This window comes from Pteronotus mesoamericanus, unplaced genomic scaffold (genome assembly GCF_021234165.1).
Source record: "Pteronotus mesoamericanus isolate MK-2021 breed Mesoamerican mustached bat unplaced genomic scaffold, CSHL_Meso_final scaffold_705, whole genome shotgun sequence".
NCBI lineage: Eukaryota > Metazoa > Chordata > Mammalia > Chiroptera > Mormoopidae > Pteronotus > Pteronotus mesoamericanus.
The window spans coordinates 16,450,681-16,464,083 of record NW_026555326.1 but is presented as its reverse complement, the minus strand read 5'-3'; the positions used below and the strand labels follow the sequence as shown (position 1 = coordinate 16,464,083).

Here is a 13,403-nt window from a genome sequence, read left to right as displayed (position 1 = left end):
ACTCAGAGGAGTTTCAGGAAGAGTGCCAACCCCTAGAACATTTCCATGGTGCCCCACCCAACAGCCCGAGACCTGGGGTGCTCCAAACTCTATCCCAGCCCAGCTGTCTCTTGTCACAAGAAAGTCCAAGAGAAGCAGAGGTGGCTGGAAACTGATCGGTTGGAAGGCCAAGGACAGAACCCCGGAGGCCTGTGTGGGCCCTGCTCTGCTTAAGGAGAAGGGAAGCAGATGCAGCTCTGCCATTCAGCGTTGGGAACCACCACACCAGCAGGGAGGAGGAAGCCCTCCTTTTGGCTTTAAAAAGAGCTGTGAGACCTCCGCTGAGGGGTTAACAGCAGGTCCTGGGAAGGGGTTTTCCTGGCAGGGGAGGGGTGAGTTGGGTAAACATAAACCCCAACTTGTGCCATTCTTTATAAAATAATTTTAAAGGCAAGAGGTGTGTATGTCAGGGGAACCTTAAATACGATTACCTACACACTGCTCTGCAGTCTTGTTGCTATGTGGGGACCCAGTTTCAGCCCAGACACCCACTAATGTCCATAAGGACTCGAGCCCCTACTTCATCATCCCTCACTGAAGCTTGGGAGCAGGTTCTCAGAACCCCCACGGAAGGAGCCACAAACTCATCTCCACAGGGGATGTTCTGGGCCGAAGACTTTCCCCACAAGCGGTACCCACAAGGGACATTTACATTGAGAGGTTGCACAGAATCACCCTGCATCTGGGAGACTGAAAGACAGCCCTAAGGTGCTTGGCCCCGGAGCTCCCCAGAAGGCAGTCAGGATGTCCAAGGGACCCTTTGGAGCTGCCCAGCTGCCTCTACTGCCCGACCCCAACCCCTGGGGGCTCCAGAGCCGGCCTCGGTGCCCTCACCCCCTCACTCGCCATCCTCCAGTGGTGCTTGCTGCAGCCCTCCCTGGTTGCTTTATTTATTTATTTTGCACCAACAGGGTTGCTGCAGACTCATTCTCGCCTGGTTTAAAAAGAGAGAGAGGAAAAAAAGGAGAAACGCTTTCTGGCTCTTTTTCTACCTCGATCTTGGCAGCAGCGGATGCAGCAGCAACAGAAGCAGCGGGCGGGCAGGGCAGGCGGGCAGGGGGCAGTGGAGTGAGCTCCTGGGGCGGTGTGGGCCAAGGTGCAGCTCGAACGGGACGGCCCCCAGCCCTGGACAGATGCAGCGCCCAACTTGATGCAGCCCTCCAGCCTCGCCGGTAAGTGCCCCCACCTCCGGTCCCAGTGCTGTAATTGCCCTTCTTCCTAACATTCTCCGGGAAAAGACCAGACCTGTGTGCCTGTCAAGGCTAGAGAATTTGTGGCCCCACCCCCACCCCACCCCCAGCCAACCATTGATCTTGGCTCCACGGGACTTTGATGGGAAAACTAAGATGTCCCAAGTGCCCCCGCCCCCCACCCGCCAGGGGTACGGACTCCGAGGAGACCTCTCTTTGTCTCCCCAGTGCTCCCTCTAACTCTGAGAAGGGTCTTCTGGCCCAAAAATCAGTGTGAATATTCCAGAAATCTTTCCTCCAAGAGCCCCCTCCCCACACAGGTCCCCATGCCTCAATCAGGTCTGCTTTAAAGAGGATATCCAGGTTCAAATGAGTCGCTGCACTGCAACATAGACCAAAAAAGCACCCTATTCCTTGAGGGGATGGTGCCCCAGACCCCAGCCCATTTAAGGGGAGAGAGAGAGAGAGAGAGAAGTGATTCTGACACCTATTTCTTCCTGCAAAGTGGCCGGAAGCCAGTCCTGTAGCCATGGAGACTGGCAAGGGAAGTTTGTGATTAAATTAGCCACCTTATATATAAAGAAAAGGGGTTGGCCCCAGATCCCCCAGCCCCTGGCCCAGCAGGCTTTAGGAGCTAAGAGGGAAGTCGCAGCAGTGGGAAGGAGGGAAGCTGGGCTACATGCTTCACTGCACTTTTGTTGAATGCAGAGCAAAAAGGATGAACAGGAACTGCAACAGTGGTGATAAAGGGCTAGCTGTCAGGTGGACTTCCCAGAACAGGCACAGGGAGAATGAGGGAGGCGGGGGCATTTGTCTCCCCAGAGAACTTTTAGCCTGCCAGAGGTACCTGTTAGGTTGGGATAGGGACGAGAGGAGGCCGGCCAGCAGCCTTTGCCTGCCCCATGCCTTTCTCTCTCAAGCCTCAGAATAGTGTCCTCCATCCCTCTGCTGTTTTGGCCTCTTTCTTCAGTTTCCCAATTCCTACAGCCTCTGAAGTAGCTATAGGATAGCCGCCACAACAACCCTAGGGAAGGACATAGAGTAGGAAGGAAATGAGAAGAAATGCCATCTCTTAAACTGCCCCACCTAAGTTCCATGTGGAAGAAAATGTGGCATGTAGTAGAAAGCTGACCCTGCTAGGGCCCAGAAAGCCTGAAGCCTGAAAGCCCAAAGGGGATTGGGATCTGCGGCTAGAAAGAAACCCGGGCATCCTGCCTCCATTTGGCCATCCCTTGCCAATTTCAAACCCTCCCCTCCCTGGGGGTCCCTGTTGGCACTGAACAGGATGAGTCATGGGGTCTCACCACCTTCTTTCTCCTCTGTCACCTCAGTCAGTGTCCAGTGGTCATTGTAGTCAGTCTTCCTGATTTTGTCCAGGCCCCCGGCACCCAGAAACCCACTTTAAGTGAACAGGCTGTGCACACAGCCTGTGTCCAGAGATTTGCTGTGCCAGCCAAGGGCTGCCTGGCTCCCCACCCACCATGTCCGATCATGTGCTGTCTCTCCGTACTTGTCTGTGCCTCCCTAGCTCACAATCTGTCTCTTGTACATTGCTCAGGCAGCCAATGCCAAAAGGGACAAGAGACTTCCCTCACATTCATTCACACACTGGACTTGAATGAAACACCACAAAGGAGAGACATAAGAGAAGTTTAAGTCTGAGGACCAAGTGACAAAGCTCCAAACTTGAGCATCTCTCGGGTCCCTCACATCCCCCAACATCATCTGTCGGGGAGGAGGGGTTGCCCTTGAGGTTCTTGTGAGGGGTTCAAATGGCCCCTGTGTCCTGGGCCACAGCTCATGTGCCACTTGGCTGTCATCCACACAGGCATCCTGGGGAGATTGGATCTTGCTAGTCTAGGGCCTTGGGATCTGTGCCAGACCGGAGGAGGCAGAGAAGCAGTAAGAGGGGATGGAGGGGCTGAGGCCTGCAGGGTTCCCAGCCTTGGGAGACTGACTCAAGATGAGGCTCCTCTCCATTCAGGATCCAAGGCTATGATCCCCCTGAGCCTTTGACAAAGGTACAGGTTGATAACATGAGAGGAGAGAGGAAAGCAGGTATCTGGGAGAAGGGACCCGAAGCATTTCTGGATCTCACAGATACAGGAGAAAACCCATTACAGGGAGACTCAAAGTTATGTCCTGTGGCTTCCCATCCTGGTCCCAGGCCCACAAAGCCTCCTCGCAGAAATCAGGCTTGACTGCAGTTCTATGAGCTAGTATCATTTGACCTACAGGCACCCAGAGCCCAGAGGAAAGGAAAGTAGAGATTCCCCAAAGAAAAGCCCCAGGAGGCCCCAGGGAGGTACACACCAGAATTCCTCCTGGTCTGTGCTCTACTTCCCAGCAGTGCTGAGATGGGTAGCTCGCTCGCTCTCTCTCGCTCTCTCTTTATCTCTCTCCTTCTCTCTCTCTCTCTCTCTCTCTGCTCTAAAGAGGCCCAGGGGAGTCCATGGTCACCATCATCTGAAGCCACTTGCCAAAAAGGTCCATGTCATCATCTGTTCCAGGACTGAAGAGGGAATGGCTGCAGCCACAGTAGCTCCAAAGCAAGCCTGGCCCCCATGGCCCCCTCTCCTTTTCTTGCTCCTCCTGCCCGGAGGGAGCAGTGGCGGCTGCCCTACTGTCTGTGACTGTACGTCTCAGCCCCGGGCAGTGCTCTGTGCCCACCGGAGGCTGGAGGCTGTGCCTGGGGGACTCCCGCTGGACACTGAGCTCCTGGACCTGAGTGGGAACCGCCTGTGGGCGCTTCAGCAGGGGATGCTCTCCCGCCTGAGCCTGCTCCAGGAACTGGACCTCAGCTACAACCAGCTGTCCACCCTGGAGCCGGGGGCCTTCCATGGCCTACAAAGCCTCGTCACCCTCAGACTGCAGGGCAATCGGCTGCGAATCATGGGGCCTGGGGTCTTCTCAGGCCTGTCTTCTCTTACCTTGCTGGACCTCCGCCTTAACCAGATTGTCCTCTTCCTTGACGGAGCATTTGGGGAGCTGGGCAGCCTCCAGCAGCTGGAGGTTGGGGACAACCACCTGGTGTTTGTGGCTCCAGGGGCCTTTGCAGGACTGGCCAAGCTGAGCACCCTCACCCTGGAGCGTTGCAACCTCAGCACAGTGCCTGGCCTGGCCCTGGCCCGGCTCCCAGAACTAGTGGCCCTAAGGCTTCGAGAACTAGATATTGGGAGGCTGCCGGCGGGGGCACTCCGGGGGTTGGGGCAGCTAAAGGAGCTGGAGATCCATCACTGGCCAGCTCTGGAGGCCCTGGAGCCTGGGAGCCTGGCTGGACTCAATCTTAGCAGCCTGGCCATCACTCGCTGCAATCTGAGCTCCGTGCCTTTCCAGGCACTGCACCATCTGAGCTTCCTCAGGGTCCTGGATCTATCTCAGAACCCCATCTCGGCCATTCCAGCCCGAAGGCTCAGTCCCCTGGTGCGACTCCAGGAGCTTCGGCTGTCAGGTGCCTGCCTCACCTCCATTGCTGCCCATGCCTTCCATGGCTTGACTGCCTTCCACCTCCTAGATGTGGCGGACAACGCCCTTCAGACACTCGAGGAAACGGCCTTCCCTTCTCCAGATAAATTGGTCACCCTGAGGCTGTCTGGAAACCCCCTGACCTGTGACTGCCGCCTCCTGTGGCTGCTGCGGCTCCGCCGCCACCTGGACTTCGGCACGTCCCCCCCTGCCTGTGCTGGCCCTCAGCATGTCCGAGGCAAGAGCCTGAGGGACTTCTCAGACATCCTACCTCCAGGGCACTTCACTTGCCAACCAGCCCTAATCCAAAAGTCTGGGCCACGATGGGTCATCGCAGAGGAGGGGGGACGTGCTGTTTTCTCCTGCTCTGGGGATGGAGACCCAGCCCCCACTGTCTCTTGGATGAGGCCTCCGGGAGCGTGGCTGGGAAGAGCTGGGAGAGTAAGGGTGCTAGAGGATGGGACGTTGGAGATCCGTTCAGTGCAGCTACGGGATAGGGGGGCCTATGTCTGTGTGGTCAGCAATGTTGCTGGGAATGACTCCCTGAGGACCTGGCTGGAAGTAATCCAAGTTGAGGCCCCAAATGGCACTCTCTTTGACCACAACATCACCATGCCAGGGGTCCCAGGGCCTTTCTTCCTGGACAGCAGAGGTGTAGCTATGGTGCTGGCGGTTGGCTTCCTCCCCTTCCTCACCTCTGTGACCCTCTGCTTTGGGCTCATTGCCCTCTGGAGCAAGGGCAAAGGACGGGTCAAGCATCACGTGACCTTTGACTTTGTGGCACCCCGGCCCTCTGGGGATAAGAACTCTGGGGGTAACCGGGTCACAGCCAAGCTCTTCTGACCTTGACTTTCATACTGGGGACCCAGCCAAGCCAGCTTCAGATACCAAAAAAGAAGGGAACCAAGGTCACTTGGTTGGGAACCCCATCCCAAGCAGCATAGGCCTCCCACACCTCCTACCTGCACTGTGCTCACAGCTATGACACCTCCTGATAGGGTCTGCCTCATGCATTTGCAGTTTGAGGATAACATGGTTACCTCTTCCCTGAGGGTCCCAGGGAGCTGGAGATAGAGACCTTATAGTCAGCCCAGCCTTCACCCCACCATACACAAAGCAGAAAATATAACCAAGGCTCCAGCCTGCTAGTCTAACCACCAGGCTTCCTTTACACACACTTATACGCTTTAATAACGAATACCAACTGCCAACCACAGCTATAAGATTATTTCAGAGGGAAGTGCCACTTGCTTCTTGGAATCTTTGCTCTTCAGTCAGGTAGTGTCCCTCTCTTCCTGCTCTGTCCCCTTCTCTAGGCACAAGGAACTAGGGTCGAGGACCTCAGGCTCAGGAGAAGAGGGTATGAATGTGGAATGGGGGCAGACAGACTACACACTGGCACTGTGTCCGCATGAGCCTCTACCACCTGCCTCTGTTGTATCATTAAACCTGCTGCCCAAAGGCCATGACCGTAGCAGCCCAAACTACATGGATTTCTGGAGTTTTTCTTTACTTCAGACTTTTCATGCCCCTTATTGTTGTCAGATCTCCCCCTTCCTACCCTTTCTGCCTGCCCATTGAGCATGTATCCCAATAGCCTTGCCTGAATCCAGGAATACGGGTTTATGCAAAAGTTGATGAGCCAGGTCTGCAGAGAGCAGCACACCTGGCCCATTTCAGGTTCCACCCCTTTCCCATACTCTCAGTCTCTAGGGTTGGAGGAGCAATAGTCCACCTCCCAAGGGATTCCTCTGCAGAAATTCCAACCCAGGACACCCAGCTCCATCCCTCCTTTCTCATTCTTGTTGGGATCGCCCTATCATTCCCATGTCACAGATCCCTACTGCCCTTGAGGGAAGGCAAGAGGAAAACTCATAGAAAATGACTAACAAAAGCAAGAATCTGCCCTTGTCAGAGGAGAGAGACCCAGAACACAGCAGGACTTGGCTTGGAGGAAAAGGGGAGGAGGGGCACTGAGAGCTTTAGTGAAAATTAGAAGCAAGAGATGGCAGCGGGAATGCCTCCTAGTTCACTTCCACTACCCTTCCCCCAGCTCCCTTGTTTAATGCAGCCCCAGCAGGAAGCTCTCTCTGGAGAGAGGTCACTGTCTGATGGAGACCTCTGATGCAGAGGCGGGGTGGGAAGAGGGGAGGCTGACTGCCTCCGAGTACGCTTCAAATAGAGGACAAAGCAGAGCCAGAAAAAGTAGAGATGCCGAAAACTCAAGGGATAGCAGCCTCGGCATCATCAGAAGGGGAGGAGTGAAGGGGAAGGAAAGGAGGGTGGAGGAGGGGCACAGTGGAGAGCTGCACAGCCCCGGAGATCTTCTCTGCAGGCCCACCCTCGAAAGCCCCCGCCCATCCTTAACCAACAATCTGCAAGCATCATGACCTCCTAACTAATTCCTGCTGCTCTACTTGCTCTGAAGAGACTATTCATTACTGTCCCTAACAAGTGAGAGGAGCCGGCACCAGGAGGTCACAGCGGGACTTAACCACCAGGCTAGCTTCTCAGTAGGGCAGAGGTGAATGTGAGAACCCTGGGTTTAAAGATTGAGGCTGGAGTGTCAATAATCTTGGGAAATTAATATCCCCGAGCGTCCAACCCTCCCCACACCAGGCACAGACAATTCTTAGTATCCCAGCCACCTCCCTCTCCAGTTTATGAGACATCAGAAAGGCTTCCCTGGTGGGGGCACAGCCCTCTCTTTCCTTTCCAAATTCTCCACCAGCAGCTTATAAGGTTGGGACTTGGGGGTGCTAGTGTTTCTCACTCTAGTTGTCTACTCTGCAATGCAGAAAAGGGCGGAAGCTGCACTGCTGTTCAGAGAAATCTCTGAGAAGCCCCCTGAGGCGGCAGGGAACAGATGACACAGATGGTGTGTGTCTGGAGCAGGAGATGCTGCCGCCTGAGCCCCAGAGTCTCCAGGGCAGCGCTGCCCAATACAAATAGAATGCAAGTCACATCTGTAAGTTCAAATTTTCTAATATCACATTAAAAAGGCAAAAAGGAACAGGTATAATTAATTTTATTACTATATGTTTTATTTAATTTAACCCAATGTACCCACACTATTATCATTTTAACATAGCAATATAAAAATTAGTAATGAAATATTTTACATTGTTTTGTCGTATTAGGTCTTTGAAATTTACTGTGCATTTTTACACTTACAGCACGTTCCAATTTGCCCACTAAATTTTCACCAGAAAATATCTGATTGGTATTTAGGTTTCCTAATTCACTGCTGAAAGACTTGATTCACACATTCAAGCTGTTCGAAATATATTAAAAGTTTTCTTTTTTTTCTTTAAGATTTTATTTATTTATTTTTAGAGAAGGGGTGAGAGGGAAAAAGAGAGGGAGAGATAGCAATGTGTGGTTGCATTTCGCGAGTTCCTGCTCGGGACCTGGTCTGCCACCCAGGCCTGTGCCCTATACTGGGAATGAAACTGGGAATGAAACCCTTTGGTTTGCAGGTCTGAGCTCAATCACTGAGTCACACCAGCCAGGGCATTCTTTTACAACTTCTTGTGTTCCATAACCTTGGGCTCTGGTGGAGGCTGGGGCAGAGTGGGCTGGAGCCACCTGAGAGACTGGGGAAGGAGGCTCCGGGGAGAGGACTGAGAATGCGGCACCGGCCGGCGGGGATCCGGTGCTGACTCACCCCTCCTTTCTGCAGTCTCCATCTTGCTTAGGCGGACCACCCTCCTGATTTAGTTTTCCAATAACTAAATCAAGGATTGGTTTTCACATTTACATTAATTATAATGAAAAATTTAAAAGTCCACTCCTCAGCTGTACTAGCCATCTTTCAAGTGCTCAATAGCCACATGTGACTGGCCAGTGGTTACTGTATTGGACAGCACAGCTCCAGACACAACTCTGGGCATAGACTAGGACCTCCTTGGTGCAGATGGGCAAACTATCCCTCAAGAAGCACATTCAAGCCAGGGAAAATGCCTGTGGAGTTACGCCGCACTGCCACCCCTTATTCCCCTTACACAGCTTCTCCAGAGATGGTTAATGAAGCAACATTACTCAGATGAGCACTTCCACAGCTTGTACAATCAGCAAGCTAGTCCTCATGGCACCTGTCTGGGAAGGCTGCTCTTAGCTCAGGTGCAACTGTCCAGGCTGGTGTGTGTGTATCAAGTGCGTGAATTCAACCAGGGACAGGTGTGGCTGTGTGCACGTGCAGGGATGTTATGGTCTGCATCTTTGGGGCAATGGAGCTCTCCCAGGGGTGAGACAGGGATGGAAACCGGAGAAAAATAACACTTATTGAGGGCCTATTCTATGTCAGCAGCTTTATCTTTATTTTCTTCCTTAACCCTCACATCAATCCTATAAAATAGGGCATCCTGGCTGATAGAACTAACAGTCAAATAAATTAAGTACCTTGCTGGAGTACACAGGGCTAGTTAGTAAGGGAGCTGCATTTGAACTCAAGGCTGCCTAAAAAGTCAAAAGCCTCTGCCATACTGGAATACTGTTTTGTCATTGCATGTTCCTATAACCCCTTCCCCATGGCCTCTCAGGTGCAGGACCCGACCTGTGAGCAACATAAAATCCAGGGGTCACCTCCTACCCCACTAGCCCAGAACAACTATTTTAGGGAGACTGGAGTCAGTTGTTAATCCTCACCTTCCTTCAGTAACTCTAACGTAACTGATTGAGGAAGCTGAGTGTTGGTTGGTTTTTACTCTTTCTCAGTTCCCTCTCACACAATGTCCTTGCTGCCTCTGTCCCAGGGACCAGCAGGAAGCAGACATTTCAGGGATCAGATGGACTGAACTGAAATGCCTGGCTGCTAGCAGAGGCTCTCATAATTAAAAACACAGGTTTCAGGCCTGGCCAGTGTGGCTCAGTTGGTTGGAGCATCAACCTGTAACTGAAAGGTTGTGAGTTCAATTCCTGGTGGGGGCACATACCTAGGTTGCGGGTTAGATCCCTGGTCCAGGGGGTTGGATCCCCTGTCCAGCCAGGTGTGTGGGGGCAACCAATTGATGTTTCTCTCTCTCCCTTTCCCTTTCCTCTCTCACTAAAAAGCAATGGAAAAAAATGTCCTCAGGTAAGGATTAAAAACAAAAACAAAAACACCAAAAAACCCCAGAGGTTTCAGATTTCCTAGGTCCTTTTCTGGGTTCTAACCTCAGCAACCTCTTAGGTTACTCAGAGACTGCTCAGGAATTTCTCATATGGTGAACAATGTGAGCTATTTCAGATTTGAGGGGAATTTGACTCTGCCCATCTTCTGCCTACCCTTGCTGGACCGAAACTTCCTGAGGTCATTCCATCCACCCTCCATCAACCCTCCCCCTTCCCTTTCAGACATGGTGTCAGCTAAGCTGAGAGAAGTTGGGATCCAAAGATACTCTGACAGCATTTCAGCACTCCCCATGCTGATCCCTGACATATTTTCATTTCTCAATTTCCTTTGCTGTGTGGGTCCCTGATTCAAGGGATGAGAAGCCTGAAAGGTAATGACTGTCAACTTTTTTCGAATCAGGGACCCCTCTGAGAATACCTAGTGCAAGCTATGAACAAAAATGTTTATACATTGTCCACAGTCATCCTGAAGCCATCACAGATCCCACAGAATGCAGGTAAAGAGCCTCTGCTGTGAGAAGCCTCAGGTAGCAGGGGAAAAGCTGAGGTCTTAGGCTGCCTGTGCTCCCCAAGATCCATTAGATGCAAGGAGAAAAGGCTGGGGAGGACTACGGTGTGAAGGAAATACTAGCACAGGTAAGAGCATATGGTAGGATGGACCCTGTAAGAAAACACTGTTCCCTCCAGCTTCTCACCCCCCTGTCCCCCTTCTCCCACCAGCACTCATCTTTCAGAGAGAGGCAGACAACTTTGGGTGGAACTTATGCTCTAAAAAGGAGTGTGGCTCTGGCTCGTGTGGCTCAGTTGGTGGGAGCATCATCTAGTAAACTGAAAGGTGCAAATTTGATTCGCAGTCAGAGCACATACCTAGGTTGTGGGTCCAGTCCCCAGTCGGGGCATGTATGATTCCTAGTCCTGGCAACAAACCAATGCTTCTCTCTCACACCAATGTTTCTTTCTCTCCCTTCCTCTCTCTCTAAAAAAGCAAGGAAAAAATGTCCTCAGATGAGGATTAAGAAAAAAAAGAAGAAGAAGAAGTGACTGTGGTGGTGATTCAGGCTGGAGAGCACTGAGATCAAGGATTGCTGAGTCCTGCTCTTCCAGACTCCTCTGTAAGGGGAATTAAGTAGGAAGACAGCTGGATGGTGGTGGCTGGAAAGGCTGAGGAGAGTGTCTCTCTCCTAGGACACTTGCCACAACTCATCAATCTGATCTAAAGACTGAAGAGTAGCACCAGCATAATTTCTGATGCTATGGCCCACTCTTCCAGTTGCTGGTTTCTGGTGAAGAGCCTTGAATAAGGGGGCAGAAAAGGGTGATGGTTATAATGGGCAAAGGGAGTGTTCTGTTTTCCAAAAACTCAGACAACTGATTATCACTTGAACAGACTGTTTGCATGTTGTCCAAGAAGGAAACTCTGATCAGTCAAGGCTCTGGAACCAGGCTACTGTGTTTTGAGAACTCCTCACTGCCCAGCCCTCTAGCTAAAGTGTGCTTTCACAGTTTGGCTTGTTGAGTGGAAACACCTGTCCACTGAACTCTCTAGGCAAGCCAGACGTTGTTAACTAGTTTCACCTCCTGTCTCCTGTACTCTGTTCAAAAAACCCTTCAAGGGAAGAGAGTGGACTCTTCGACACTGGAGATGAATATTTAAAAATTATAATTCACCCAATGCCAGCCTTTCACAGCTCAATCTTTCAATCCTGATTTGGGCTCTTAGAGGGGGAATTAGATGACAAAGCCCAAATACACAGAGACTGAAAGTTTGGAATCATCTTACCTAAAGTTATCCCTCTTACTCCCCAACTTCCCTACACAACCAATTATTAGAAGTTAACCTTCCTTCAAAAAATTCCCAGGAAAACTGATTATACCTGCTTTATACTACTCTGATTAAGAAATTCCTCCTCTTTAAGGAAAACCCTCTTTAAAAAGAGGGTTTAATTTTTAATCCCTCTTTTTGGACTTCCATTTCATTTCCTCTTTACTGCCTACCACCTCCCATTGGAGCTGGAAGATGATAGGCCCATAAAGTAGGTCTGTACTTTTTATAGCAACAGTAGACATTCTTCCTTGGGTCTGAACTACTCTTTTACTTTTTTAAAGAGAAAAATAGCTAGAGCAATTAAGGCACTCAAGAACTTAGGAAAAATCTTAAGAAATATGTAAATTCTATATGACAAAAACTTTAAGACACTAATGATGGGACATCAATAACTTAAACATGTATATAGGAATATTCTATACGATAGTTCTCCCTTAGGTAATCTACAAATTTGTGTTCTAATCAAAATAGCGTTAACAGTACACTGAAACATAAATTGTATTATATTCCCACAATATACTACTACAGAGTAATGAGAATGAATGGACTAAAACTACACACAACAATATGGCTGAATCGCATACAAATAATGTTGCACAAAAGGAGCCAAACACAAAGAATACATAATATATGATTCTCTTCATATAAAAAAAACAAAAAGAGGAAAAACTAGTTTCTGCTATTAGGAGTCAGTAGAGTGGCTACCCTTGAGAGGAATAGTAGTAACTGGGAAGGGACACAAGGGTGACTTCAGGCATGCTGTAATGTTCTGTTTCTTAATCTGGGCATTGGTTACACAAATGTATTCCATCTTTGAAAATTCATCGAGATGTACATTTTTAATTTATGCACTTTTCTATATGTATATTGTGTATGAATTTTTAAGTTATGGTAAATAATACCTAATATATATCAACTTTTTAAAACAGTACGATACAGTGGAACCTCGGTTCTCAAACTTAATTCGTTCCACAAAACAGTTCAAGAAGCTATTTGCTCGAAAACCGAATCTCCTTTGTTGCCGGACAGATGCATGATTAATTATACAGGTATCAGCATGAAAGGGCTGTCAGGTAATCGATACCTTTTTTTTTTTTTTTTTTTTTTTTTTTGGTGAACAACTTGGTGGAGAACTGAATTGTCTGGGAGCCAAATTGTTTGAGAACCAAGACATTGGAGAACCAAGGTTTGACTGTATAGAATATGGATGAAGAGATCAATGGACATGAAAAACCCCAAAATAGACCAAAATACATATGGCTATTTGCGTTTTATAAAAGTAGCATTCAAAAACAATGGAGGAACTATGGGTCATTCAAGAAGCAGGGTCAAGTAAAACTAAATAAAGTTAGATTTTTCTATCTCACACCTTTACACCAAAATAAATTCCAGGTGAATCTAATATTAAGACATACAAAAAGACACTATGAAAGTATTTATGAAGAAAACAATTTTAAAAAGACACTGTGAAAGTATTTATGAAGAAAACAATTTTAAACAAAAAGACACTATGAAAGTATTTATGAAGAAAACATAGAATAATATTAAAATAATCTTAGGTAATAGGAGGCTTTTCTAAATAGGATATGAAACCCAGCAGTTATCAAAGAAAATGATGACAAATTCAACTACATAAAAATAAAAAAAATTGCATAGCAAAAAGTCACCATAAACAAAGTAAAAACACATAGGACAAACTGGGAAAAGAAAAATATATTTGTAACTTATGCAAAGATAAAATACTAACATATGAATAAAGTATATGAACAGAA

The 13,403-nt window shown here is 49.3% G+C and overlaps 1 protein-coding gene across 1 annotated transcript; it reads left to right on the top strand.

Moving 5' to 3' along the window:
- Positions 1-1,057: 1,057 nt before the first annotated feature.
- Positions 1,058-6,230, top strand: LINGO4 (leucine rich repeat and Ig domain containing 4). Its single transcript, XM_054563227.1, has 2 exons — positions 1,058-1,211; positions 3,666-6,230. Exon 2 carries the CDS (start codon positions 3,753-3,755, stop codon positions 5,535-5,537), a length of 1,785 nt encoding a protein of 594 aa, XP_054419202.1. The 5' UTR covers positions 1,058-1,211; positions 3,666-3,752; the 3' UTR covers positions 5,538-6,230.
- Positions 6,231-13,403: the final 7,173 nt, after the last annotated feature.